Below are 27,132 nucleotides of genomic sequence, written 5' to 3' on the forward strand. Positions count from 1 at the left end.
GTAGTCAGCAGAGCTGGAAGGAGTAGATATGAAGAGCCATCCAATAAGTTCTTTGACATCTGGCAAAGATGCACAAAATTTGGAGTTTGTCTTACTGGATTTGGTCTTGCTTTGATCTATTATTTCTTCATTCTGACTACGACTTCTTCCCATGTTGGAAGTATGTAATTTGCTTTTTGATTTTATATAGAATTACAGCTAAGAGATTGCCTTGAGTGGCTTAAGAGATGTTGTACTTTTAAGCAGTGTTGAGAGTGTGAAAGGCTCTGGGGACTTTTGAAGTTGTACTAAATGAATTTTGCATTATGATATGGCTGCAAGCCTATGGGGCCAGAAACTGGAATATAGAGATTTGATGGTAAATGGTCTTTATACTGTCATATGTTGGAATGGTTGGTTTCCAGTTGGTGGACTGTTTATAAAGGATTAGGAGGTGTGGCTCGTTGGTGAAGATGTGTTACTAGGCATGGGCCATGAGGTTTCAATAGCCCATGCTAGGCCCAGATTTACTCTCTGCCTGCAAGTTACAGATCAATGAGAGCTCTTAGCTCTTTAATGCCATGCCTGCCTGCGGCCATGCTCCCCACTGTGATGATCATGAAACTATAGGCAAACCTCCATTCAAAGGCTTCTTATATAAATTGCCTGAGAGTGGTATTTTGTCATGGCAATAAAATAGTAACTAAGAATCTTGGTTTTGAAAATATATGATATCATGATATTGGTTTGAACAAAGTAAGTAAACCAGACTATATGAATGCTAGGAAAATGGAAGTAGGGGGAAAAGGTATTAGATGTTTGGGAAGAAGGCAGGTGGCCGGTTTGATTATTGGCTGCTGTGTGAATTCCACAGCTGTGACTAGTCATCCATGTTCTACTGGGAAGGCTAATGATGAACCTTTGGTTAAAAGAAGGGCAGAGCAGGAACCTGAGAAAAGAGCTATTGCAGGGTTCAAACACGTTTCTAGACCTTTCAAGGCACCGCCTTGAAAATCTTATGTCTCAGAGGGAGCCTGTTTTTTTACTCACTGCAGAAATTCTTTACCACAGATGGGCCAGAGTAGAAGATAGTGGAAGAGAGGAGCTGCATTAAGACAAACATTCCTTATCTTTTGAAGTTATAGACAAACAAGAACTCAGACATTCTCCTGCTCATAACCCTGTGATTGCTCCTAGTAGCCCAAATGCATATCGGAACAATGCCTTCATGTCATGAATCTGCAAGGTATTTCTCCTTAAGCACCTGTATGCACAGAACGTGAGAAGTGAGCTAGTGCAGCAAGAAATAATCTACATCAAACACATGATGGAGTGGCATCTTCTGGAGACTTTGTTTTCCACTTCTTTGATTTTTTGGACATTTTTTGAGAATATATCATCCCTCCTTCCTTTTCTTCCAAGAAACAGCTTTCTTTCAAATTTATAGCATCTATTTCTTCTAATTGTCGCATGCATATATTCCTAAATATATAAATTCACCCTTCTCTATCTGTATGATGTCACTTGTATGTTTGTTTTCATGGCTGACTGTTTGGTATTTGATAAACAATTGGTGTGTTCTTCCCTGGGGAAAACTATTTCTCCACTCTCACTATTCCTTAGTTGCCTGTAGTTTACTGTGTATAGTTGAAGCCTCATGGGAACCAAAAATTGTATTTATTTATTTTTCTATTTACTTTTTAAACCATCGTACAAAGGTTTAGGTTCAATGAAGCATCTTAAAACATATTTTTGATTTCGCTTCTCTCATATCCAAGGCTCCCCTCCTATGACCTTCCAGCTTCATTAGTTACCTCTGCTTTCATGTCATGCACGTCCCATTTCTCCCCCCACAACCTTATAAGCTCCCTTGTCCCTCTTCTAGTTTCATGACCCATGACAGCCCATCATAAAAAGCTAGTATATAATCTGCATATGAGAAAGAACATGTGGTATTTGATTTTCTGAGTTTGGGTTATCTTGTTTAATGTAATACTTTTCTGATCCATCCTTTTTTCTGTAAATTTCATAATTTCTTTTTTCCCCTTTTTACTGGATTTCCCATTCTGTAGGCTGCTGTTTTGTCTTGCTGACCATGTTCTTTGCTTAACAGAAGCTTCTTAGTTTCAGGAGCTGTTATTTATTGTTTCTCTCAGTGTCTGTGCTGCTGGGGTTATATTTAGGAAGTTGTCTCCTGTGCCAATGCATTCATGTATACTTCCCACTTTCTCTTCTATGAGTTTCAATGTGGTTGACTTTATGTTGAGGTCTCTGATCCGTTTGGACTTAAGTTTTGGCCATGATGATAGATATGGGTCTATTTTCATTCTTCTACATATTTATATCCTGTTATATCAGCACCATTTGTTGAATATTCTTTCATTTTTCCATTTTATAATTTTGCTTCTCTGTCAAAAATCAAATGTTTGTAGGTGTGTGGATTAATATCTGGGTCTTCAGTTCAGTTCCATTGGTCCTTTTGTCTGTTTTTATGCCAATACCAGGCTGTTTTCAGTACAGTAGCTCTGTAGTAGAGTTTGAAGTCAGGGATTGTGATGCCTCCAGAAGTTCCTTTACTGTACAGGATTGTTTTGGCTATCCTGAGGTTTTTGCCCTATGTAGCATGTCCTCCCACATCAATCACCAATCAAGAAAATGTATCACAGGTTTGTACCCAGGACAATCTGGTTGGTGCATTTTCTTAATTGAGGTTCCATCTTCTCAATTGAAAGGCTCCCTCTTCTAGCTTAGATCAAGTTGATATATCACGAACCAGAGCAAGCCTTCATGTAGGTTTCCATAGCGACTGTACCAGTTTGCATTCCTATGAGCAATGAATGCATAAGGATCTCTCTTTTCCTGTATCCCCAGCACCATTAGTCACCACTGTTCTTTTCTTGATGCCAGCTCTTCTGACTGGGATGAAAGAGAATCTCGAAGTAGCTTTTATTTGCATTCCCCGGATGCTTAATGATATTGAACACTTTGAAAGTATTTATTGGCTGTTGTGTTTTTTATTTGGGAACCTGATTGTTCAGTTCATTGGCTTATATGCTGATCAGCAGTTTTGTAGGGTTTGCTGTTTAATTTTTGCAGTACTTTATGCATTCGAGATAGTAACCCCCATCTGAAGAGCAGCTGCCAATGGTTTTCTCCTATGCAGTGGGCTGTCTGTTTATTCTTGTGATAACCTTCTTGGTCTGACAGAAGGTTCTTAATACCATACAGTCTCACATTGATGTTATGTCTTGTACTATTGGAATATATCTCAGAGAGCCTTATTTCCCATGTTATAACTTGGAGTGTTGCTCTCATGTTTTATTGTAACAGTCTCAGTTTTAAATATGGTCATTAATCCATTTTAAATTGATCTGTGCACATTGTGGGATATATGGATCAAATCTCGTCCCCCTGAAGGTGAAAATCCAGTTTGACAATATCATTAGTTGAAAAGGCTGTCTTAAAGTTCAGTGTATGCCTCGAACTGCTTTTCCACTATTAAGTATTCATATCCATGTAGAATTATATCAGGGGCCCACTGTTACATCAGTCTGTGTGTTTGTTTGTGTGTCTGTACTGTGATTTCTTTGTCATTATGCTTCTGAAGTTATCACTTGAGTTGCTGCCCTGCTTAGAATTGCTTTGGCAATTACTCATTCTTAGTGTTTCCTTGTAAATTTTGGGATTTTAATTTTAAGTTTTGAAAAGAATGACATTGAAATTTTTTTTTGACACATAAAGTTGTTTAATTAGGTTGTCAGCAATTTAGAAAACCAGTTTGTGAGGATACATCCCGTTGGTCAGAGAGAACTGAGAGCGCAGGTAGCCCTGCAGCTGAGGAACAGCTTTGATCTTTGGCAGAATCTGTGAGTCCACCACTTTCTGATCAGCCTTGCGCTGCTCTGTAATCTCATATTTCTCCTTCTCTGTGTCAAAGATCTCGCCCTCCTGATGCCTGGGCTTACGCAGCTGCTTTTTCTTGAAGTAAGCATCAGTCAGGTGTTTGGGGATTTTAACTGTGCTGATATCAACTTTTGTAGAGGTGGCGATGACAAACTTCTGATGTGTTCTTCTCAAAGGAACTCTGTTGAGGGCAAGAGGTCCTGTCACAAGCAGTAAACCACTGCCCAGTTGCTTCAGGAAAACCACTCTCTTGCCCCTGTGGCGCCCGGTAAGGATGATGACGACAGTCCCAGGAGTGATGCTGGCACGCAGGCGTCTCACATGATGACTGAAGGGCTTTTTGCCATGGCTCAGCAGCTTCCGAGGCACATCTTCAGTAGGATAATACCTGGGCATTTTTTGAAGCTTAACCACCCGGGTACCACCATTCTTGTCACCACCAACTGGTTTTGTGACAGTGGCAAGGACCTTTTCCTTTTTCTTCTTCTTTTCAACCTTGGTTTTTGCAGCTGTGTATTTCCTTTTGTACATGGCCTTTCTGGAATACATAGCAGATCGGGAGTGCCTGCCAATTCCTCTAACAAGGACTGGATTTCGTCTGCAATGGGGCTTCCCCTTCTTGAGCTTTCTAGCCTTAGGGTCACCCTTTTTGGCTGCACCAGCGGCAGGGGCACCACCGCCAGCCTTCTTGGCTGCAGGTTTCTTCTCTTTTGTATCAGGTTTCTCGCCTTTTTCACCCGCCATCTTGCAAGATGGGAAAGAGCGACATTGAAATTTGATGGTGTGACATTGAATCTATGGATTACATCAGGTGATACAGATATATTTACAACATTAATCCTTCCAATCCAGGAGCATGAAAGACAGCATTCCTTTGTCTAGTGTCTCCTTCACTAATTTTTTTCCATGTCCTGAAATTTTTATTGTGTAGATTTTTAACTTCTTGGTAAAGTTTATTCCTAGGTACTTTATATTTTTAAGCTGTGGTGAAAGATATACATTTCCCAATTTCTCTCTCAGCAAGTTCATTATTGGTATATAGAAAAGTCACTGACTTTTTTATGTTGATTTTGTATCTACAGCTTTGTTGGACATTTTCTGGTGGAGTCCATAAGGGCATTTAAGTATAAGGTGATGTGTTATGTGACTAAGGGGTCATTTGACTTATTCCATTTGTATGTCTTTTATATATTTCTTTTTTTATGGTTTTAGCTACAGCCTCAGGCAGTGTACTGAGTAATAATAAAAAGAGTGGGTGTGTTTGTTTCATTCCAGATTTTAGAGGGTGTTTTGTTTCATCCCACTTAGAGCAATGTTGATTACAAACTTTTTCATTTACAGGCTTTTTATTTATTGATTTTTATTGAGCTCTACATTTTTCTCTGCTCCCCTCCCTCATGTACAGGTTTTTAAATTTTGAGTTAGATTCTATCAGTTCGTAATTGCTTTAGGTCTTTTATCATGAAGACATGTTGAAATGCATCAAAATCCTTAGAATCAACATTTTTAGGCTAAATAATATTACACAGTGTCTCATTTGGAGAGAACATTTTTGGTTCACTTACTATTGCTTATTGAGGTAGTTAAAATTTCATCTAATGAGTTATTATTTGTTACATCTAAAATTCTGCTTAGGTATTTTCTAAAGAGAGAGGAAATATCACGGCAAAGAAATTTTAGTCAATGAATATTTATTGCAGTTTTTTTAATAATACAAACTAAAAGAAAACCAAATATTTATTAGCAATAAAACTTGCAAGCAAGACATTGCATTTCCTTACTATTCAGAACCATTCAAAAATTAAAAAGAAACCCAATGTAGATATAGGCTTCATGAATGAATCTCAAAATTACAAAATACACACAAAGTGATATGTAGTATACAATTCTAGTTACAGAAATTCCTATATAATACCAAGTACTTCGTTTATTTTTATGCTTCTATATGTTCATTATTATCATTATTAGAGTGTATGTGTGTGTGTAATACATGTGTGTGTCCCAGCGTACATGTGGAAGTGAGAGGGCAACTTTCAGAAATTAATTCTCTCCTTCTGCCATAGCTTCCGGGATCAAACTGAGGTCACCAAGCTTGTTCAGCAAGCTCTTTGACCCACAGAGATATCGTGCATCCCAGTAAATACTTTAAGGTGATAGCAGTTGCTTGTTGACAGAGAAAGGTGGAGGATGGATTCCAAAAAGCATGAAAAAGCTTAGGGGTGATGGAATTATTTTGCTTTTTGATTTTTCTGATGGCGCCACAGGTAGAAACATAAATCAAACCTAAATAAGTTATGTACTTTAAATATGTGTTATTCAAAGTCTATAAGTGACATCTCAATAATTCAAAACCTCTACAATTTGGTATAAAGCTATACGTTGATATGTGACTTAACTGAGTTCATAAATCTATTTGTACAATCCTGTTTCCAATAATGTTTTCCTAGAGGGCATATTGCTGAGAAAAAAAAAACATGAACTTTAAGGCTCGAGGCACATCTTGTAAAATTGCTCTTCCATAGATCTTAATATTTCTGGTCTCGCTGAAGTGAGTTGTTGCATATTTTCTAAAACCGGGAACTACTGTTACTCCTGCATTATTTCACACGGGGAGGAGTTATGCTCACTGTGGAACCCAAACCGTTCCTTTCTGGATAGACCAGTATGTGGAGAAAAATCAACACATCCTTAAACTCGACAGTGTCTGGTTCTAGAAATTATTGCCTGTAGAAGCAAAGACGAGAGAAATGACTTATGCCCAGGACTACCAAGTGCAATGCCACTGTCTGCAAGCCAGCAAAACAAACCTTTTTGGAGCGTTCTAAATTGTTATCCGACTGCATCTACAGATGGAGCAGGGACTGGAGCCCATTTCCACAGCATAGGAAGCCAGCCGTAAAGACCTGGACAGGATTTGCTTTACAGCTGGGCACACAATTGAGGCTGAGAATCAGAATCTGGGCCAAGAGTTCAGCAGATTCCCCTGGTTCATAAAGTTCTGCCTGCTCTTCCTATTGTCCACCTCACTAACCACTCACTATGTGGTGAGCCCTGGTTCTCAAGGCCTTTTTGTTTTTTATCATAAATCTAGTTTTTTGTTTTCACGGGTGAGATTTGTTAGAAGCTATACATTATGTCACGTCAAAGAAAAGGGCAGAGGGGAAAATGACTTCAGGTATGTGACAGTACAGGCTACTTCATTTCTAAGGCTCCAATGAGACAGTGCATATAAAATGTTGCCACAATGCCCAGTAGAGTATTAGGTAAATACCAGTTCCTCAGCTGAAAACAAAAAGTGAACATAGTCAAGTCTGTCTCCCAAAACAGATGCTCAGCATCCCTTGTATTGTGTAATCTATAGTTGAGAGGAATGTACACCACACCGGAAAACATTCTGCAAACTTTTGAGTGCTAGCCACAGCTAAGACGTTACTTTTAAAATGAATTCTGTCCCCCACCATAGCTGCATTGAAGTTTTCACCTTCAGATGCTTTAAGAATCAGATGGATGTTCTGTAATAAAGAAGACTGAGTGAAGGGTATACACGACCAAAGCATGTATAATCATGTATAGGGAGGCCACAGCAAAGCACAGTGATAAGTATAATTAATATTACTGAATGATAAAGAATACAAACAAAGAACACACGTTCTAAAAACTTCAGGTGATACCGGGATGCTAAATGGACCAGACTCGGGAGCTGGAGATATCTACTGTATAATGGCTGCTGCTGCCTCCCTTGGCAGGGGTTTACAACAGGCTGGAAAGTAGCCAGGCAATTTAATTTAAGGAGGAAATGTTGCTAGATGAAATGTTTTCATAAAGCAGTAATGACTTCTAATAATGGGGATGTTTCAAGAAAACCAGGACACCCCCAAAACTTATTTTCTTATTCTGGGTTACAAGGTTTATGCTGACTACTGAACTTGGAACTTCCATCTTTCTGTTAACAACATGCTTATGTGGGCTGCCAAGCCTGGAAGAAAACCAGATAGTCTTGCGTCCTTAGGGGCAGAGGATATACCAACTTGCTCTCCCCAACCCTTCTAACAGCTTGGGAAATCTTTGAAGTTACCTTGTATTTTTGGAAAGTAGAAATCTTAAAAAAAAAAAAAAAAAGTCCTGGGAAACTATCCAAGTTTTACAATCATCTCCTCTCTTCATGGTCCTCCTGCTGTGATTTCAACTCGCAGCAAAGGACAATGGATAGTTATTTTTAGATATTTAACACACCATGAGATTCGTAATTAAGCAAGGCAATGTCTCTGCGTAGAGTTTGTTTTTCTAGAATAAGTCCACAGTGTTGGTATGAGGATCCTCTTCCTCTCAGAGCAAGCCCTTGCTCCTCCCTGCAGGCCACGTCCAGAAGTCACGGTCATCTGTCAGGTTTAGGGTCTTTCCCTCTCCTATACCCAACCCAAGCTGACAGAAGAAAAGAAAAAGGCACAGAAAATCCGAGCCAGCCGCATGGCTAAGAGGCGTTGGCAGCATTGGATCATTGTTTTCCTTTCTTGGAATAAAAAGCAAAAAGATGCAGCAAAGCATGAAAGGCTGAGAAGCTCACAGTGGAAAAAGGATAACGGTGGGTAAGCTGTTTTGATAGAAGGTGAAAGAAAAATCAGAAAAGGTCATTGCTTCTCACATTTGGGAACGCAATAGCAGGTGGAGCTTTTAAGCACTCTTATTTTAAACAAGCGTATAGGAGAAAGGATGCTTATTCTGGGAATAATAAGCAGCGAGCTCATTCTTTGTTTCCATCCCTCTGGAAGGGGAAAATCTTTTTATTTGCTCGTGGAGGATGAGTGGCAGAATCTCCACGGGTCTTCGTGCTCTCCTCCAGAAGTAGCTGCAAGGTCCACTACAGAGTATGCCCTGACGTTAACACATTGTGAGTGTCTGATCCCTGACTTGGGGAAATGATGAAAAATTAATGGGTGCAGATGTGCTCTGCTTGCCATGGACAGATGCTCACTTCACACATCATTTGGGAGTCTCCGGAGTGATTGCCTAGGCGATGGTGATACAGCAGCTAAATAAGAAGAGAAACTGAGGGACAGTAGGAGACTAGAGAGAGGGTGGAGGGGGAGAGGAGAGAGGGTGTGGGGAGCACATGATTAAAGCACGTGATAGTTTTGGAATTGTCTCTGTGAAAAGAGAAGAGAAGAAACGGAATGATCCCTCTGATATCATCAGTATACATTGTGCACATGTAATGAATTATCACTGCCTTCTAGACATATGTAATGTTGTAGGCACTAATTAAAAATAAGAAGGCTTGAGGGAAAACTTTGCATGTCATAGTACCTGTATATTATACATGCTCAATAGATGTTGGATTCTTTTCAAAGTACATAAACATTCAAACAGAGACCATGACATTTACGCTTATGATTAAGTAAAATAGTCAACTGGGAAATGCAAGGCCCAAATTTTCTTCTGTGTGACAAAAAAAGCCAAGGAAAGGGGAAAATTGAGTCTAAATTATAAGCAACATTTCATGCCCAGTGCAAAGCTACATATTATTTTGATGGTTTTAATTTTATAATTTAATGCATTATAATTTATACTTCTCAGTGGTATGTTTGGTGTAAAAAAACCTGAAATATATGTACTTTATAATAAACAAAAACACAATGTGAAAAAATGCAAAATCAGCTAGAGACTCAGGGATCAACAAATGCACTAAAAAGTAATTTATTCTGGACCATGGCAACACTTCCATCAGCTGGTACCAGTGTGATTGCCCCCACATTGGCCAGAGATGGAGTCAGTGTGGGTGGATGTCACACTCACACTGTCTGGCAATATCAAGACCCACACAGGGTTTCAGAGAAGGATGAATCACGCTACATGTCTGATTGGGTTCGAGGACAGGTATTTAATTTTTAAAGCTACGTATTTAATTTGGTGATCCGTGGCTATTTTCAGTTCATATTTGTTGTGTGAATAGGACAACCCAGCAAGGCTGTACTTCTGACACAATGCCTCCTGAAGGTGTTCAGAGTGGGCTGTTATTATGTCACAGATAATAAACTTGAAGTAACCAAGTGCTGTTTCTTATTTAAACACTGATTAATCTATTCCAAAATTTCCAAGCAGGAAATAGTCTTTTATGAGACTATCTTACCTGATTTACTTAAGATCAACAAAATTAAAATAGAAAGCTACGTCATATAATATTTGGAGAATATTTACTATATGCCAAGAAAGGCAATGAGGAAATTGGTAGGGATACATATTGGACCTGTAATATAAGACACAAAGTAATATATAAAATAAATTACATATTATTATCCAAAATGATTTTTACATTTCAAATGTACCTACTTGAGATCTTTATGGATGACCTTATACATTGCCTGGGTCTTTGGTCATGAGGTACATATTAGAATTCCTGTAGCTATATATGATTGTGCTAAAAAGAAATTTAGAAAACCATGAAAATCTTTCAGAAAGCCCAAGGTTCTTAGTTTTAGCTCCAACACTCAGATTATACGTGCACTTACACACATATGAAAGAGAGACAGAGACAGACAGACAGAGAGACAGAGAGACAGATACACACAAAGAATGAGAGACAGACAAAGAGATAGACAAACACAGTGAGTCAGAGAAAGAGACAGACACACACACAGAGGTAATAGACAGAACAATAATGCTAATAGCATTTCAGGAGAAACCATATAGTTTGTAACAAGCACAGAGGGCTTAATGGAAAAGAAAAGTCACAGAGAGAATAGAGACATAAGTTCAGCTGTGCTGCTGTTTGGTTGTTGCAGAACCAGTTTCCAAGGCAATTAGAGGTCAGTTAATATTGTAGGATTAAATTTTTGAAGTAAAATTATAAAGGCAAGTTCTGAGGAATCATTTGTCCAATGTTTTTTTTTTAAAAAAATCATTGATTTTATTGAACTATACATTTTTCTCTGCTCCCCTTCTTTCCTTTCCCCTCCCCTCCCCTCCCCTCCCCTTCAACCCTCTCCCATGGTCCCCATGCTCCCAATTTACTCAGGAGATCTTGTCTTTTACTATTTTCCATGTAGATTAGATCCATGTATGTCTCTCTTAGGGTCCTCTCTGTTGTCTAGGTTCTCTGGGTTGTGAATTGTAGGCTGTTTTTTTTGTTTTTGTTTTATGTCTAAAAGCCACTTATGAGTAAGTACATATGATATTTGTCTTTCTGGTTCTGAGTTACCTCACTCAATATGATGTTTTCTAGATCAGTACTGAAAACAGCCTGGTATTGGCATAAAAACGACAGAAGGACCAATGGAACCGAATTGAAGACCCCGATATTAATCCACACACCTACAAACACCTGATTTTTGACAAAGAAACAAAAAATATAAAATGGAAAAAAGAAAACATATTCAACAAATGGTGCTGGCATAACTGGATATCAACATGTAGAAGAATGAAAATAGACCCATATCTATCACCATGCCCAAAACTCAAGTCCAAATGGATCAAAGACCTCAACATAAAGTCAACCATGCTAAACCTCATAGAAGAGAAAGTGGGAAGTATACCTGAATGCATTGTCACAGGAGAGCACTTCCTCCAGTGCTGCTGGTTCTCGATAGTTGCTGTGGCAGAATAGCTGACACAAGGAACTTAAGGGAAGAAGGACTTACTTTGGCTCGGCTAGATCCACTGTTTTGAGACAGAAGCAAAGCAAAATAATTCAATCAGCTGTGGGTGCACGGCAGCCAGGAAGTAGAGTAACAGGAAAGAACCAGGTATCCAAGCCAGCTATAAAAAGCTAAGATAGACATTTCCCTACTGATCCATTTCTTCCAACTATTCTCTTTAAAAATTAAAACTATTAGCAGATTAAACTGTTGATCAGGTAAACCCTCACGATCAAATTGTCTCTTGAAATACTGCCACAGGTAAACACATAGGTTGTGCATCCCTAATCCCATGCACATTTCTAAATTTAATTGAACCTAAATAAAACCAAAATGAGACAAATAAACAAAAAACTTATAGCAAGACAGTGGTGTTGCACGCCTTTAATTTGGGAGACAGAGATAACAGGCAGATCTCTGTGAGTTCAAGGCCAGCCTGGTCTACAAGAGCTAGTTCTGGGACAGAGAGGACTGTTACACAGAGAACCCCTGTCTCGGAAAACAAACAAACAAACAAAATCATATGACTCTCATGTGTCAATGAGGCAGTATGTGACTTAATGCAGTATACCATTCTCTTACTGGCAGTCCCAAATATGATATTATCTTTCCATGGACTGTTGTCTGCTTGAGTTTGTCAAAGGGTGCATGTTCTTGCTTTATCTAAATAAAATGACTTTGCATAGTCAGAAGACTGGAGAACATCCAAAGCAATGGCAAGGATACTCAGGGCTCAAAGATGAAATGAAGACAATAAAGTGATCTGTGGAATGGAAGGCTTGCTGATGAGGTAATAATCATTTTTTTCAGATCTTTTACTAAAGCTGGAAAGAGAATGGGTGTCTGAATTAAGCAATGCAGGAAGTTGGATGAACTCAGAAGCAGTACCAATAAAGGCGAGAGCCCCACAATGTAATAGAAGCATTTGGAATGCATTTCTGTTAAAGTAGGGCAAGCATCACTCTAACTGGAGCAGTTTCTAAGCCATATCACCTAAAGAGAGAAGCAAAGTAACTCAAACAGTGGGAATTCCTTCTAGAAATGAGACGTGGAGATGACGACAGAGCCTGAGCCTTTGTGTGAGCTGTGTCCTGCTACTTGTCAGAACACTTTCCTAGGGTCACTCAATCCAAAGGTTCCTTTCCCCTTCTCCCTCCCTCCCGCCAAAGTATCAAAACACACAGGCTTGAGGGCACAGACCTCGGAGCACAGGGCCTTGCTTTGTATGTAGTAAACACTCAGGAAGTGTGCATGGGAACCTTTGTTGTTGCTTCAGTGATGGCAATGAGATAGGATGAACTGAGAAAGAAGACCTCTTTTTTTCCTTGTAGTGTCGAAACTTTTACTTCAGAAAAGTCTTCATGGAGTTGCTTTATTTTCTTTCTTACAGCTTCTGCAATGAAATGGAAGGCAAGGTAGCAGCAAGATGTCCCGATTGGAAGCTCAGGAACACACAGGCCAGGCCTCTCCTCAGAGCTCTTGGAGATCATTAGGTATCTCTTGGTCTGAGCCTTTCCGCTCCAGGAGTTGGCTGCTGTTCCTGAAATTACTATTTTTCCCTTCTATTATGCTTGTCTGATGTGGCACTTTAATGCCTTATAGATAAAATGGTTTCTGTCAGCCTGCACTTCTCATGCCTGGAGAAAGTTTTACTGCTTCATAAAACCCTGTAATGCCCCAGTGTTTAAAGAAGATCTATCACTCTATCAGCGGGTCTTTATGGGCTCTGTGTACGCTTCTCTTTCTTTTTCTCTTTTCTTTGCAATGCAAGGTTGGTTCCTGAAGCAAGAAAGGGACAGAGATGAATGGATATGTGTGTGTTAATGAATGTCAGGAATGCAGCTCAATTTATACTGAGGTGGAATTAAATGGCTAAAGCAAATTGTAGGATACCTCTCAGGCAACGGCAGTCAGCACGGTGAAGGAAGTCTAACGTACAAATGTTCTTTTGTAAGCGATCACTGCAGGCTTGCTGTTTCATTCACTGGTTTGGTTAGAGAACGTTGGTGGTTGCTCCATTTCAATTTTATCTCACCTTACAAATGCTTAGAGGCTTGATACCCTTTTACCTAATGGGCAGACGACATCGGGCACAACCTGCTTCCATCACGTGTTCCACACAAACGTCTCTGTGTGAGTTCTAAAATCTTTAAAAGGCATCCTTTCCGAGGTTGTAAGCTGAGAGGAGAGTTGCCAGGTTTTAGGCAGCATACATGTTCCTCATATGTTATCTTAGAATTTGAACTCCGTTAGCTGTAAGTAGCATATTGCTGTCAAGTTGTTGTTATTGGTGTGTGTGTGTGTGTGTGTGTGTGTGTGTGTGTGTGTGTTCATGCACACTATATGCCTTGGGGCTGTGTCTATACATGTGTATGTGACCCAGAGTGGCGAGTGTAGCATTGTGATGGAGGAAGTCTCGGGTTTCTGCTTCTCTCTGCAGTGTTGATGGGTTACCATGTGCTATGCTTACCATATGGACAGTACTTCTGTCTTCTGCCATCACAGACGTCATGTCATCACCTGTCCAGAAGGACTGAAATGACCTCATTGGCTGTCAGCCGGTACCCTTTTGCCCCTCTGCTAACACTCTCTAGGATGGTGCACTAAAACCTTATTTTTAGGAGCTGTCAATAGGCAAATGAGCATCTGTTTCCACAGTGCTGAATGATTTGCTTTGTTTAGTTCAGGAAGGATTTCCTGACTAGTTCATCTACACTCTGTGCTTTTGGTAATACGTATGATGAATAAACACAAAACAACAATAACAAGAAAAGGTTGGGATCGGAGGCAAGGATACTTTGGGAATTTAAGTCAAGTAATATGAACAAATAACAATGAAATGCTGGATGATAATAATGCCTTAGAATTCTGATGCACAACACAGAAATTTTTACTTCTGTATTTGTCCAAATGCATATGAAGTGACCATTCTATGTCTTTATTAGGAAGAGATACACCAAAACAAAATACAGAACACATTTTTTCTCTGTCAACAAAGTATTTATTTTTTAACCTTCAAAGATGTGTTTATCTTTTTTTCTCTAAAATTTCTTTTATCTGTTCCTCTACAATTTTGTACGTGTATAGAGTATACCTTGATATGGTCTGTCGCTGTCGAAATGAGCAGGGAAGGCTTGCTTCCTTTTTGGCTTCCATTTTGCCAAAGAATGCCTTCTTGGAAGGGTTGTTGATTGGGAAGGTTAAAGCACTAGCAAGAAGGAAGAGAGGTTACATGCCATATAGACACAGTCTGGCCAAACATCTTCCATACATTGTATTGTGTAATGATTCTCTTGAGGTTTTAGTTCCCACTTCAGAGCAAAAAGTAGTATGTGTGGGCTTAGGTGAAATATTCACCAAACTATCTTTAGTACTCTCAGGGTTATTACAACATGGATGCTAAGAGTTCAAAGGCTTTGCAATTACCTTGTGCTTATAAGGCATTATTCATTAGGTGTGAAGGGTCAGAGTCCGTTAGACAAGTGGAGAACAGTCTCTGGTGAAAGTGATGTGTACAAGAAGTGAGCTAAGGAGGAAATTTTTCACAGAAGCATCTACAGCTCAATATTGATGTACTTCGTCTCATGTTCTTTCCACTCCTCAAACACCATGAACTGACTAACATAGAATAAAAACTAACCTTTATTATTCTCTTTCACATCATCAACATTGAACTTCTTATCAATACCTTGCAATTTCTACAAAGTGTAGCAAAATCTGAGCTTATGGTCACTCCAAGAAGTTAGAACAAATGCTTTTGGAATAAACATATAATTATGCAGGAACCGATCAGAATTTAACAGTGAATGACACTGTAGTCCAAAAATATATGACCAACCTGTGAGAATCAATTTGACACAGTCTTGAACTGTCTAAGGAATTGCCTATGTCAGAGTGACCTGTGATTAACTCAGTGAGGGGTTGTCTTGATTGTGAATGGATGTAAGAGGACCCAGCCCACTGTTGGGTGGCACCATACAAGAAAACCGCACAAGAAAACTAGCTAAACACTAGCTTACTCAAGCCACCAAGCAGTGTTCCTCAATGGTTTCTGTTTCAAGCTCTTCCTTGGGTTCCTGACCTGACTTCCCTCAACGACAGACTGTAACATGTAAATTGTAACAAACCTTCCCTTCCCCAGAGGGGAGTCATGCTGTTTGTCAAAGCACCAGAATGAAACAAGGACAGAAAATCCTTCAATATTGAATCAACATCAAACTATTCAGGTGTAAGCAGGCATTCTCCTTACTAGGGATCATAGTTACATTCTCATGCTGCTTTTCCAGGATGTCATGACACAAGTGAGTATCAAACCTTTTCTAGGGTGTAATTTTAAAAAGAGAACTTTCCATCTGTGCACACGAGTCAGTAAGTGGCCCCTGCCATTCTTTTACAGTGTGGACTGCTTAATTTGTTTCCAAGGCACAGCTGATTTTCTCTACTTCTCAGAGTAGAGACCGAGCTCCTCCAATTCCTGTTCCTGACCTACTCTTCCCTTCTCTTTGCAAAGGACTGACCCTCTTCATAATAAGTTCTGATCATTTTGAGACCCAGTTCCACTTAAATATTTCTTTAGGCAACTGCCTGATCAGGTCTGGATTCTAATATTTCTCTTGAATCCATGATGAAAATTTTGCTGCTTAAGAGCTTCCAGAGAATGTTCTGCTTCTTCAAGTGGGAAGTTCTGAATTTTTATTTTTGGTGTAACTGAGAAGATTTATCTATTATAACCATAGATCAGAAACTTTGTAAAAGCTGCAGTGTTTGAGGACCCTAATCCTATAAGAGAGATACAAGACTGACATCTAAGGAAGATCATGTCTTTATGGAATGCTTTGGATAAGGTGAAGGATATGAAATATTTACCTCACTCCAGTTCTTCTTCTGGTCTGCTGGACTGGGATAGGAGATTCATGATGTAGAGATTAGGTGTTCTTGCTGGAACAAGTATGAATACATTAGTGGAACTGTTTTTTTAACACAAAGTTGCCTACCGCCATGAAAGGTAGAGCTAGAAAGATAGATATCTTTCTTGTTCATGCAGAGAACCCAGCTCTGCCATGGCTCTCTGAGAAACTGCAGCTCTGGGATGAACTGTCAGAGCCTATGTTCCTGCCTCAGGTGTTGAGGTGCTGTTGTCTTGGTCATTCTGAAAAGTGGCAGAGGTGAAATTTCACAAGGCGTGACCATTGGAAAACAAAGCACTGGAGGGAGATGATACACACTGTATGAAGCTTAGCTTTGGACCTGTGCGAGGCATCGCCTTGAAAACCACTGAAAAAAGAAAACAAGACTACCTGATAATGTTTGCAAAAGAGGATGCTATAATGAATTTGGATAGAATTGGGCCCCGAGAACTTGAGTTGTGCCTGCAGCCACAATTCAACTCCCCATGTAATGAACAGGGTTGCTGCTGTTGAGAGAATCCGGCTCCTCACTAAATAGATTATCAGGGATAATTTGTATCTGACCTGAGCATACACTGGGCGTTAGTAGACTCTGTAGATTAAAACTTTTACAATATTAATTCCTTGAGCTCCAGGCCTAACTTGGTTCCTTTTTCTGGAGCTACAGCTTGTAAATGAATAATATAAGGAAATTTGTTAAACGACTCTGACATATTTAATAGCTGTAGGTTTGGGACCTACGACCTAAAGGAGACACAGTCTTTAAGGTGATACCTTAGGGACAAGAAAACCAGTCAGTCAAAATGAACTTTAATAATATACCCATGAAAGCCAAAAAAATTGGCAGATATCACCAAAAAACAGGGTTAAACGATTGAGGAATTTCAGTCAAAGTGAAGATAAGGCAAGTAACAGTAATGACCAAATGCTTCTTCAACACTGTAATAGAGGGAGATTTGTGATCATCTAAACTTTGTCTAAAGCATTTAGGCATGAGTCTTTGTGACAGTATATGTAAAATTTTTTTGCTCTAATGAGAGGCTATGACTTGGAAATGCCAGACAACAGTCGTTTTCCCTAGGCACTGTTCCTTGGCCATCAAACAGGACACATGAAACATTGATGGGAGACAATTTGGCATTTATAAGTGCTTTATTTTCTAGCACCATGCTACCAGCTCTTACTCTCCTGAGCAGCAAATAAACTATTTCTGCATGAGTTTACTCTTTCATAACACACCTAGGCTTCATGGAGTTATGTGAAAATATACTGTCCACATTAGTTCAACAGGTTAATTATTGAAATATACCTTTAAAATTTCCAGAAATAAGTGTATTAATGATGTTGGATTTTATATTAATGATGTTGGAATTTTATTTATTGCTTGCTTGTTTTGGTTATTGCTGTTTTTCTAGTCTGTTCTGTTTTGTTTTGATACATGGTTTCCCTTTGGATGTCTGGCTGCCCAGGACCTCTCTCTATAGACTAGGTTGGTATCAAACTCAGAGATCCACCTGCCTCTGTCTCCTAAATGCCGGGATTAAAGGCATGTGCCACCACAACCTGGGTTGATGTTGAAATTTTAATCTTACAAGATAGATTGATTCTTGTCTTATATCAGATATAAAACTCTGAGCTGAATACTATGAGACCCTGATTATAGCCTTTAAGTTTAGACGAAAGTTCAGAAATGTCTTGAGTGAGATTTCTAATTTTCTCTCCAGGAATATAGAAGAATCAACTTAATAATACTGGTACCTAGGGAAATGTTACTAATGCATCAGCTCCATCATCTATTAACCCAAGGCCATATTTCTAGCCCTGGAGTCTGAAAGACAAGCTGTTTCTTACAGCACTCCTGTCTGGACAGATGCAGAGAAGGGTGGGTCTGAGTCGCCTGAAAAGGAAAAGGATAAAAAGATCTGTTCTCTTCCCCGGACAAGGGATGGAAGAGAAGAAAGAAAAGAAGAAAAAGAGAGAAAGGGAAAGAGGGAAGGAGAATGAAGGGAAGGAAAAACAAAGAATTGAAGGGAAGGAAAGAAAGGAGAGAGTAAAAAAAGGTAAAAGACAGAGGGAAGGAAGGAGAAAAGGAAGAAAGGAGGAAAGGCAGGCAGGAAGGAAGAACACAACAAAAGGAGGAGGAAGAGAGACCAAAATGCCAGATATCTTCTACACTGAATGTATTTTGTAAGCAGTCATCTTGAATGAGGTAAACCTTTCGACCTTTCTATGTTCTTAACAAGTCAGTGTTGATAACCTTCAAGGCATGCAGTCTTAAATTCGAAAAAGTGCTCTGATGTCATGAAATACAAATAATATTTGTGCATTGGAATTAGCATACACATAGACACAAATACACACACACATATTTAGCAGAGACAAGGATGCATAAAGGGGAGATCTGCCAATCTTTAGCTAAAATCATAAAAATACATTCAGTGTCAATTCTCAGGAAAATGATTATTAGGATGTAGAAAATTATATTTAACTCGATAAGCTCTATAAGTCTATCCTGTACTAACAAGTACATGAGAGGACAACAGTGACCTTGGGAATTGATACAGTCAGGACTGCGAATCAACCATTCTTGTTATCTTTGTCTTTGTTCCAATATGTGAACTGTTAGTGACCCTGTAGCTATGATATTTACAAGGGCTATGATAACTTAGTTAAGGGAGGGAGAAGGTAAATTTCTACAGTCATTATTCTGATGCATGGTTCTTGGAAGGAAATAGCATAACCTTAGAAAATATTTTCTAACCAAAGAGTATCATGACGTAATCCCTAAGAGTGGTTCCCAGAGTGTCTTGCCAGCTATGAGCATCTCAGTGGTAAGATGTGCTTGCATCTGTTCTAGACTAAAAACCGGCCCTTCCCTCGGTTCACAGCCAGACTGCCAAAGAGTTCTAGCACCAGGGCGATGCCTTTACCCCCACCCACTTCTGTCCCTTTACCACCCAGTCTGAGGTCACAAGACTTACCTGCATGCATTGGCAGTTATTTCTTGAGAAACAGTATAAAATTTAGATACAGCTTTTGAAAAAGTCAGCAAAGGGCCAACCGTATTTCAGCAAAGGGAGGGGATTTAAAAGCATCATTCTGTTTCATTTGTATCGGCAGAAGGGTGGGGCTGAAGTTTGCGCAAAGCAAGAGACTGGTCTGTCCTGCCTTCCACGAAGGGCAGTTATGAAGCCTCTGATTTAGTTTCCAGAACAATGCCAGAGGATTGAAGGCAGCCTGGGCAGATGTGTGGATGTCTTGACCTTCGATCTCAATACAGCTTCCAATTCCAAACAACACAAATCTAAACAGTTTATTTACATTTCCAAGGTCTCAGTTTTATATCTCAAAAATGAGGTTCACAGTCCCAATAGCTTCAAGCCACACAGATTAACAGGACTAGGACACGTGAAATACCAGGATTAATGACTCATCTATTGAGTAAATATCTAACAAGTGATAGGCCCATGTCTCATTTTCTATGTGAAACTGATATTAATTTCCTGTAGGATATTTTCTGAAACAAATTGATGATCTTATTTTTGGTTTAATGCAAAGCTAATCACAAACAGAAACCAGTTTTCACACAAATGATCTTATGCATATGTCTCGCGCCACAGATTACTCAAAGAGAACAGGGACTTTGTCTTGTGATGTTATCAACATTGTCATGAATTATAGTGTGAACCCAGCTGTGCTTTACCAAGCAGGAACCAGATTCAGGACAACAAACACCCAAAGAGTGCCAGGATTGGAACATTCTGCTGAAAGGGTCAACATTCATTTTTGAATAATATTTATAGTTTATGGGGAGTGTGATAATTCCACACGAAAGGGAAAAGTAACCCTGCTTCTCAACTGAGGGAGAAAAGTCCTTTGAAGCATAAACAGATTGCACTATTTATACATGAAATATTTTCTGCATCTATAAACTTACCATGCTCAAGTATTCTAATTAATCACAGTGGTTGCCAAGGAAACTAAAGTAACTCAATTATAGGTCTGCAGGAAGGTGCAGTGTATTTATGACTAAGAAGCAGGTAGTTTTCTGTGCAAAAATGAAAATGGAGCAGATGCCAGGGATTTTTAAATGTCCTACAGAGTGATGCTATTTCCATAGACTTCCTAAAGAACATCTTGATTTCATTTCATTTCATTTTTTTTTGAGCTGCTTCATTTGAAAGCAGAGACAATGAATGTGATAGGTTATGGAACATGTTGACAAAGGCATCATAGGAAATGGCAGAGCAGGAAGAGAAATGATTGTAGAAATCGTTTCTGTTTGGCCATCATCTTCTTGGAACCTCTCAGGTCTAAGTAACAGAAGAACTAAGAAGTTACAATCAGGGAAACAGTAGACACAGAATTAATTATGCTTAGCCAAAGCCAAAGTAACTATTTAAAGATCTTGTGAGAAACTGATGACATCTTGTTGTCAGAGGACCCAAAGATTTACATCCCGACCCTTCCAACTACCCATGTTCCTATGACAAAGCTAATGTTGTATATAATATAAATCAGAGGATTCATATTTTGAGGCGCCAGTCTCCTAAAATTAGTCACATTCTGAAAATAGTAAATGAAAACACGTAAAAAGTTGCTAAGATTTAATGTCATAGTGAGTTCTTCAAGCATTTTCTTCCTTTTGACCTGGAACATGATTCATCCCTCGGTCCATTGTGTCTATCCTGTATCTTTACCCACTTGTTACTAATTCAGCCCTCAGTTATCATCTGACTGTCAAATATAACAGCCATTTTGTTCAAGTAACTCTACTATTAAGTAACAGTGGCTCCACAGTACAGGGATAGTGATTCTATAAACTTTATTACACCGTAAAATATTTTTCTATTTTACTAGTAGCATTATTAATCTCTTATTGTGCCTGAATTATTAATTAAGCCTTATCACAGGATATATGTGCAGAAAAAGGACACAGTGAACATAGGGTTCAGTATTATCTGAGATGTCAGGAATCTACAGGGTGCTGAAATGTATCAAAACAGGAGCAAATGAAGTTAGCAGAGAGTCAGGGGATAGCTGGGTCAGGCATAAGGCAATTTCTAACAGAGAGTAACTAATTATTACAACTCGCTGTTTCCCTTTTATAATTTGGATGACCCTGATAGTTCTTCCTTAATCTTTTAAAATGTATTACCATATTAAAAACCCCTGTGCAGTGTAATCATTGCTGAGAATTAAGATATTCTTAGTTATCTCGTATAGAAAACATACGCTTTTCTGAATACCCAAGTTACCCATCTATTTTAATCCAAAGCAGGGATTGAATTCCTGTGCATCCTTGTTCCTATCCAGAGCACAGCTACATAATAGCAAATAGAGCTTTTGCCCTTGGTGAATTTATCAGGAAGTTGAAACATAAGCTGATAGTTATAGAAACCAATGTTACTAAAGTCATAACTTGGTGACTGGGTCTTAGAATAACCTGACAGTAGCCCAAAGCACAGTCTATCCTATCTTTAAAAGATAATTCGTCCTTTAGGTGAACTGGACATTTCTACCATTCATTTCCTTACCTAAAGTATGCTCATTTCTTTGAAGTCTATCTTTTATACTATTTATACACACTATTAATTTTTAATAAACAAATTTAAGGGTTCACTCTTACAAGTATCATATATTTGAATATATTTTAAAATCTTGTCTGGCAATATACTTATTTGTTTTTTATATTTGTCATGTATATGTCTTGTATATTGATACTTAGTATACGTTTGAGTGTGTTTGTGTGTGTGTGTGTGTGTCTGTGATAATGCACAAATGAATGTGTAGAGTACAGAGGCTTACATCAGGTATCTGTGATTAATCTCTCTCCATATTTTGGAACAGGACTGCTCACTGAATGTGGAAAGGATGCTTAAGAGAAATCCCACACTAGCTCAGAATTGAGAAATAGATGGTTATTTATTTAGGGGTAAACTCACAAATCAGAATTCTCTGCTTGAATGGAGAACAGAGACCAAATCCAGCAATTCAAAAGAATGGCCTGGGAAGAAGGAGCAGATACAGGCTCTGCATCAGCATATATAGTACAAGAGACCATGCCCCAGTAGGCAGGTGACTACAAGCTGTAAGATTTCCTACAGTACCTTTCCCTTTTGTTTAAATGAGAGAATTCTAAGCCTAATACAAAATCATATAAAATAAGAACAAATATATTCAATAATTATCCTATCTTAACTAGTTTAAGTCTTGTAAGATAAATAACTTGGCCAAGTCATGAGAGGAAAGTAACTACAACTATCTAGTCTTCAATCCCACTGAAGATCCAAGAAGGGAGATAGTATTACTTGAGTAAGCAGGAAGTGTAATCAAGCAACTTCCAAAATGTGCAACAAATGATAGAGACAACTGGCTACCTGGGCAATCACCAAAGTCTCATTTGCAATGTTGAAGCAACCAACTTTGGCTAAGGCCTAGAATAACTGACAGACCACTTTTAGAGATAGGAAAATTTTCAAAACCATCTTATTCTGTCTTGGCAAGATTTGACAGTCCTGCTTATTCATTTCTAGATAATATGTATCTTGTTAGTGGTTGACACATGGGCATTTCTTTGCCCAAAGGCCAATTTTGCCAAGAAAAAAAAACAAGCTCCAAGTGGAGTGTCTTAGGTGCTCAACATTCTCTCGGGAATAGATTGGTGGTACCAGGAGCAATCAGTCTCATTTCAAAAGAACCTGAAACCCATCGAATGGATCAAACTAATTTGCCAGTGAACCCTAGTTTTGGCTGTTCTTATACTGACATGTGGTCTCTCTCCTTGGTCTTATCAAGCCAATTGAGGGGTTGACATTTGTCCCAGACTTAGTGGACCCTGAAGAGTAAATGCCTTTGTTGTTCCATTTCTACAAAGCTGCCTAAAGTTCTGGTAAACATCCTAACTACTGACTTCTGCTTTGGGCTCTCTGCTCCTCTGGATGTCTGAAAATATCTTCAAGGGAAAAAGATGCTCATTTAACTGTTTCCCCTATGGAATCTTAAACCTCCAAATCCTAGAGGGTTTAATCCTAACATGCTTTCAAACACAATTTAAGCTTTCTGTCCCTCTCCTTCCCTCCCTTCCGAGTGTGTGTGTGTGTGTGTGTGTGTGTGTTGTGTGAGTGTATATGTACCATGTATGGTGCATATATGGAGGACAGAGAATAGGTTGGTTCTCCTTGGTCCATCTCGTCCCTTCTCACTGTTTCTGTACCTTTACAGCATATTCCAGAATAGTTGGCCAGTGAGCTTCTAGATAGTTTTCTTCTCTTGGTCTTCTCACTCATCATGGGGATGCTGGCATTATAGACGTGTGATACTAAATCTGAATTTTTACCTGTATCTTGGAGATCTGAACTCACGTCGTCAAGCTTGCATGACATCTCTTTATCCACTGAGCCATTTCTCCTTATTCCTCAAACACAATTAAAATACAACAAAACAAAATAAAATTGTCCCATTTTATTTCTTATCAAACAGACAACTGGCTTGCTGTGAACACCTCTATTATCAGAAGTAAAATTTCCTCATTATTTTCATTTCCCCAAATGTTCACACTTATTTAAGCTGTACTGACAAGTCAATCAAATGCAGGGGTTTTTTTTTCAGTTGCTTCCTTGTCTTAGTTGGGTTTATAATGGCTGAGATGAAACACTGTAACTTAAGCAAGTTGGTGAGGAAAGGGTTTATTTTGTTGACACTTCCATGTCACTGCTGATCATTGAAGGGAGTCAGAGCAGGACCTCAAACAGGGCAGGAACCTGGAGACAGGAACTGATGGAGAGGCCATGGAGGAGTACTGCTTACTGGCTTGCTCATAGTGGTTTGCTCAGCCTGCTTTCTTTGTAACAGAGGAGCACCAGCCTAAGGATAGCATCGCCCACAGTAGACTAGGCCTTCCCGCATCAATCACTAATTAAGAAAATTTTCCAACACTTGCTTCCAGCCTGATCTTATGGATGCATTTGTTTACTGACCTTTGCTCTTCTCAGATGAATATAGACTGTGTCAGATTGATATGACTAGCTAGCATACCCCCTCCCCCAAGAAGTTTATATTATTATTTCCATTGTAAGAAACTATAACTTCTTTTGTTTTCTGTTTAATGTGTATTTAACATTCATTAATTTACTGGCAAAATATTTTTGCCATCCCTTATTAATTCTCTTATTGGCAGCTTTTTGATAGTATTCACAATGAGAAAATTTATTGAATTGAACAATAATTTTTATTAAAATTTTCATGTGGCCTGTTTGGGGGCCATGGTCTTGTTTGTCATCCATGCTGACCTGAAACTTACTAGGACCTCAAGTGAAGATGGATGCTATAAACTAATCCCACATTAGCTCAGAAATGAGTATAATAAAGGGTTATTTATTTAGGGGTAAACTCACAGATCACAGTCCTCTGCACCAACGGGGAATAGGAGCCGAATCCAGTAGCCAGGAGAGAGAGATTCCGAGCCTTACAACTACATTTTTAGTATAAGAGACCACATCCAAGTGGGCTGCTATCTTAAAAGCTATTGGCTAAAGGAGTTCCCACAGCACTCAGGCTGTCTTTGAACTCCTGCCTTAGCCTCTTGATTATTGAGATTACAGAAATATGTCATCATGCTTGGTCACGGGCATATCTATACAAAGTCACCTGTTAACTATTTCTGCTTTTCATGAGTCCCTCAGATAACTTTATTCTGAATTTCACACCTTCACAGTGTCTCCACCCAAGCAGACTATTGTAGATCATGGAAAGTCAGTCTTTATAAGTGTCCCATCCTACCTAGCTGTATGACAATTCTCCATTGCACCAAAAGATGCCTGCTTTACTTAAAAAAATCAGATGAACTACAATAAAAAGCAAGTTTGAACAACTTCTGTGTTGCATGTCTCTCTGCAGCCTCTGGAGAATTCTCTGGTGATGTAATTAGTAGAGATGAATCCTCGGCTTTGCTGGTCCCAGGGCTGTGAGGCAGGAAGTAGCTAAGTGAAATTCCTCATTCTAAGAAAAATATCTGAAAAGGAGGTTGGAGCCCATGCAGTTTGGCCAACTTGGCTTGACAGCATATTACATAGTGCTTTTGACAGCACCAGGGATTCTAAAATGGAATTGCAACTATCAGGCTCGAGTTATGTTTTAACATTTAGTTATAAAGGCCATGTCATGCCCTCAGAGATGCACAGGGAGTATTAGGCCTGACATTTTGAATTTGAAATGCAAATTGGAAAGTCCAGCCTAAACCGGGAAAGAACAATGTGTGTTGATTGGCTAAGTTCAGTATTCAGAAATGGCCCCTGGGTTAGGGTAATCAACTCTCCCATAGGTGCTTGCTTTCCTCTATTATCCATAGAAAGGAAGACCAGTTCCTTTTAACTCATGAAGCAGCATCTGGAGATTACTGTGCGTGTTTGGCTTGTCAGTGAGTTTGTTGGTAAAATGTATCTACATGGCACATCCGATTGTGCTGCGCCAATATAATTTGTTTCTGCAAGTGGAATTTTTTTAGATGTTTTGTCTTTTATTATTGTTATTGAAACCCTCCCAGAAACACCTTTGATAATAAATAGATTTATATTTTTAAAGCTGTTTGCCTGTTATAACAGTGCTTTTCAGAGAAGCTAAATAATTTTCCCAACTTGTATTTTGAAGAAAACATGAATTTTTAAATCCAGTGGTCTTTCTTTAAATTCAGCGTAGTTTGTGAACAGAGGCCATGTATGATGAGAAATAAAGAAAACTCCATTTAATTAACATAGGAGGTTTTTGTTTTTTTTTTTAATTAAGCACAGCTGTATGGGATGGCACAGGTAAGAATTAACCAGTCAACACAGGGTTTTCACCATAGATCAAAGCATCTAGTAATAAACACTGTCCTTAGGGATCTTCCTAAAACATACATTTAATGAAGCTCTCTTCTACTTAAAACCTCTATTTATTGTAAGATTATTAATTTTTGAGATTATAATATAATTACACCATTTTCCCCCTTCTCTGTCCTTCCTCCAATGTCTCCCATATTGTCCCTTCTCCCCTGCTATCTTTTAAATTCATGGTCTCTTTCTCTTTAACTGCTGCTGCATGTTTACACATGCATAAATACCTACCACAGGATCAAGTGTAATTAAACAATTATGAATATGTTTTTTCAGGGTGTCTCTTCCCATCCTAGGATACAACTGCATTTTCTTACTACACCTTAGAGCTCCCTTCCCACTTTTTCCCTTCTTGTAGTTCCTTGAATGTTTCTTGCCTTTTGTGACTGGATCTGCAGATTTCCTGGCCCTCTGTTCATATAACTCTCTTTTCTCTCTGCCATTTGCCTGGCCACGTCTTTCTCATTTGTTTACCTTCAATCAGAACTACTCTCCACAGGAAATACTGTACCTCTCCCATGCTTATAAGCACCCAGTGCCTTTTCTGTCTCAAGCATCAACTCAGACATTGCCATCATCCACTTGTTGGCCTTTCTCATCCATTTTTCCTCTATGTACCCCTATTTGCAGTATCTACATCTGTCTTGTTTTACCTTCATTTCTGGACCCTGCCTGGCATATAGCAGTCATTCTGTGTATCCGGAAGAATAAATGAAGTCATTCTAATACTTTGCAAAAGCTTTCAAAGGGCAAAGGCCTTATTTAAAGACACAAATCACACTGAGTTTAAAATCTATTTTGGACCAATGTTTCTACTTCACCATGTTAATTTTATTGCAT

At 38.9% G+C, this 27,132-nt stretch overlaps 1 protein-coding gene across 1 annotated transcript; it reads right to left on the bottom strand.

Moving 5' to 3' along the window:
• Positions 1-3,738: 3,738 nt before the first annotated feature.
• On the bottom strand, positions 3,739-4,626 carry LOC121462386 (60S ribosomal protein L6-like). The gene has a single exon (XM_041673941.1). It carries the CDS (start codon positions 4,624-4,626, stop codon positions 3,745-3,747), a length of 882 nt encoding a protein of 293 aa, XP_041529875.1. The 3' UTR covers positions 3,739-3,744.
• Positions 4,627-27,132: the final 22,506 nt, after the last annotated feature.

The sequence above is a fragment of the Microtus oregoni genome, unplaced genomic scaffold, assembly GCF_018167655.1.
Source record: "Microtus oregoni isolate MIOR12 unplaced genomic scaffold, Mior012 000024F_ref0000369, whole genome shotgun sequence".
NCBI lineage: Eukaryota > Metazoa > Chordata > Mammalia > Rodentia > Cricetidae > Microtus > Microtus oregoni.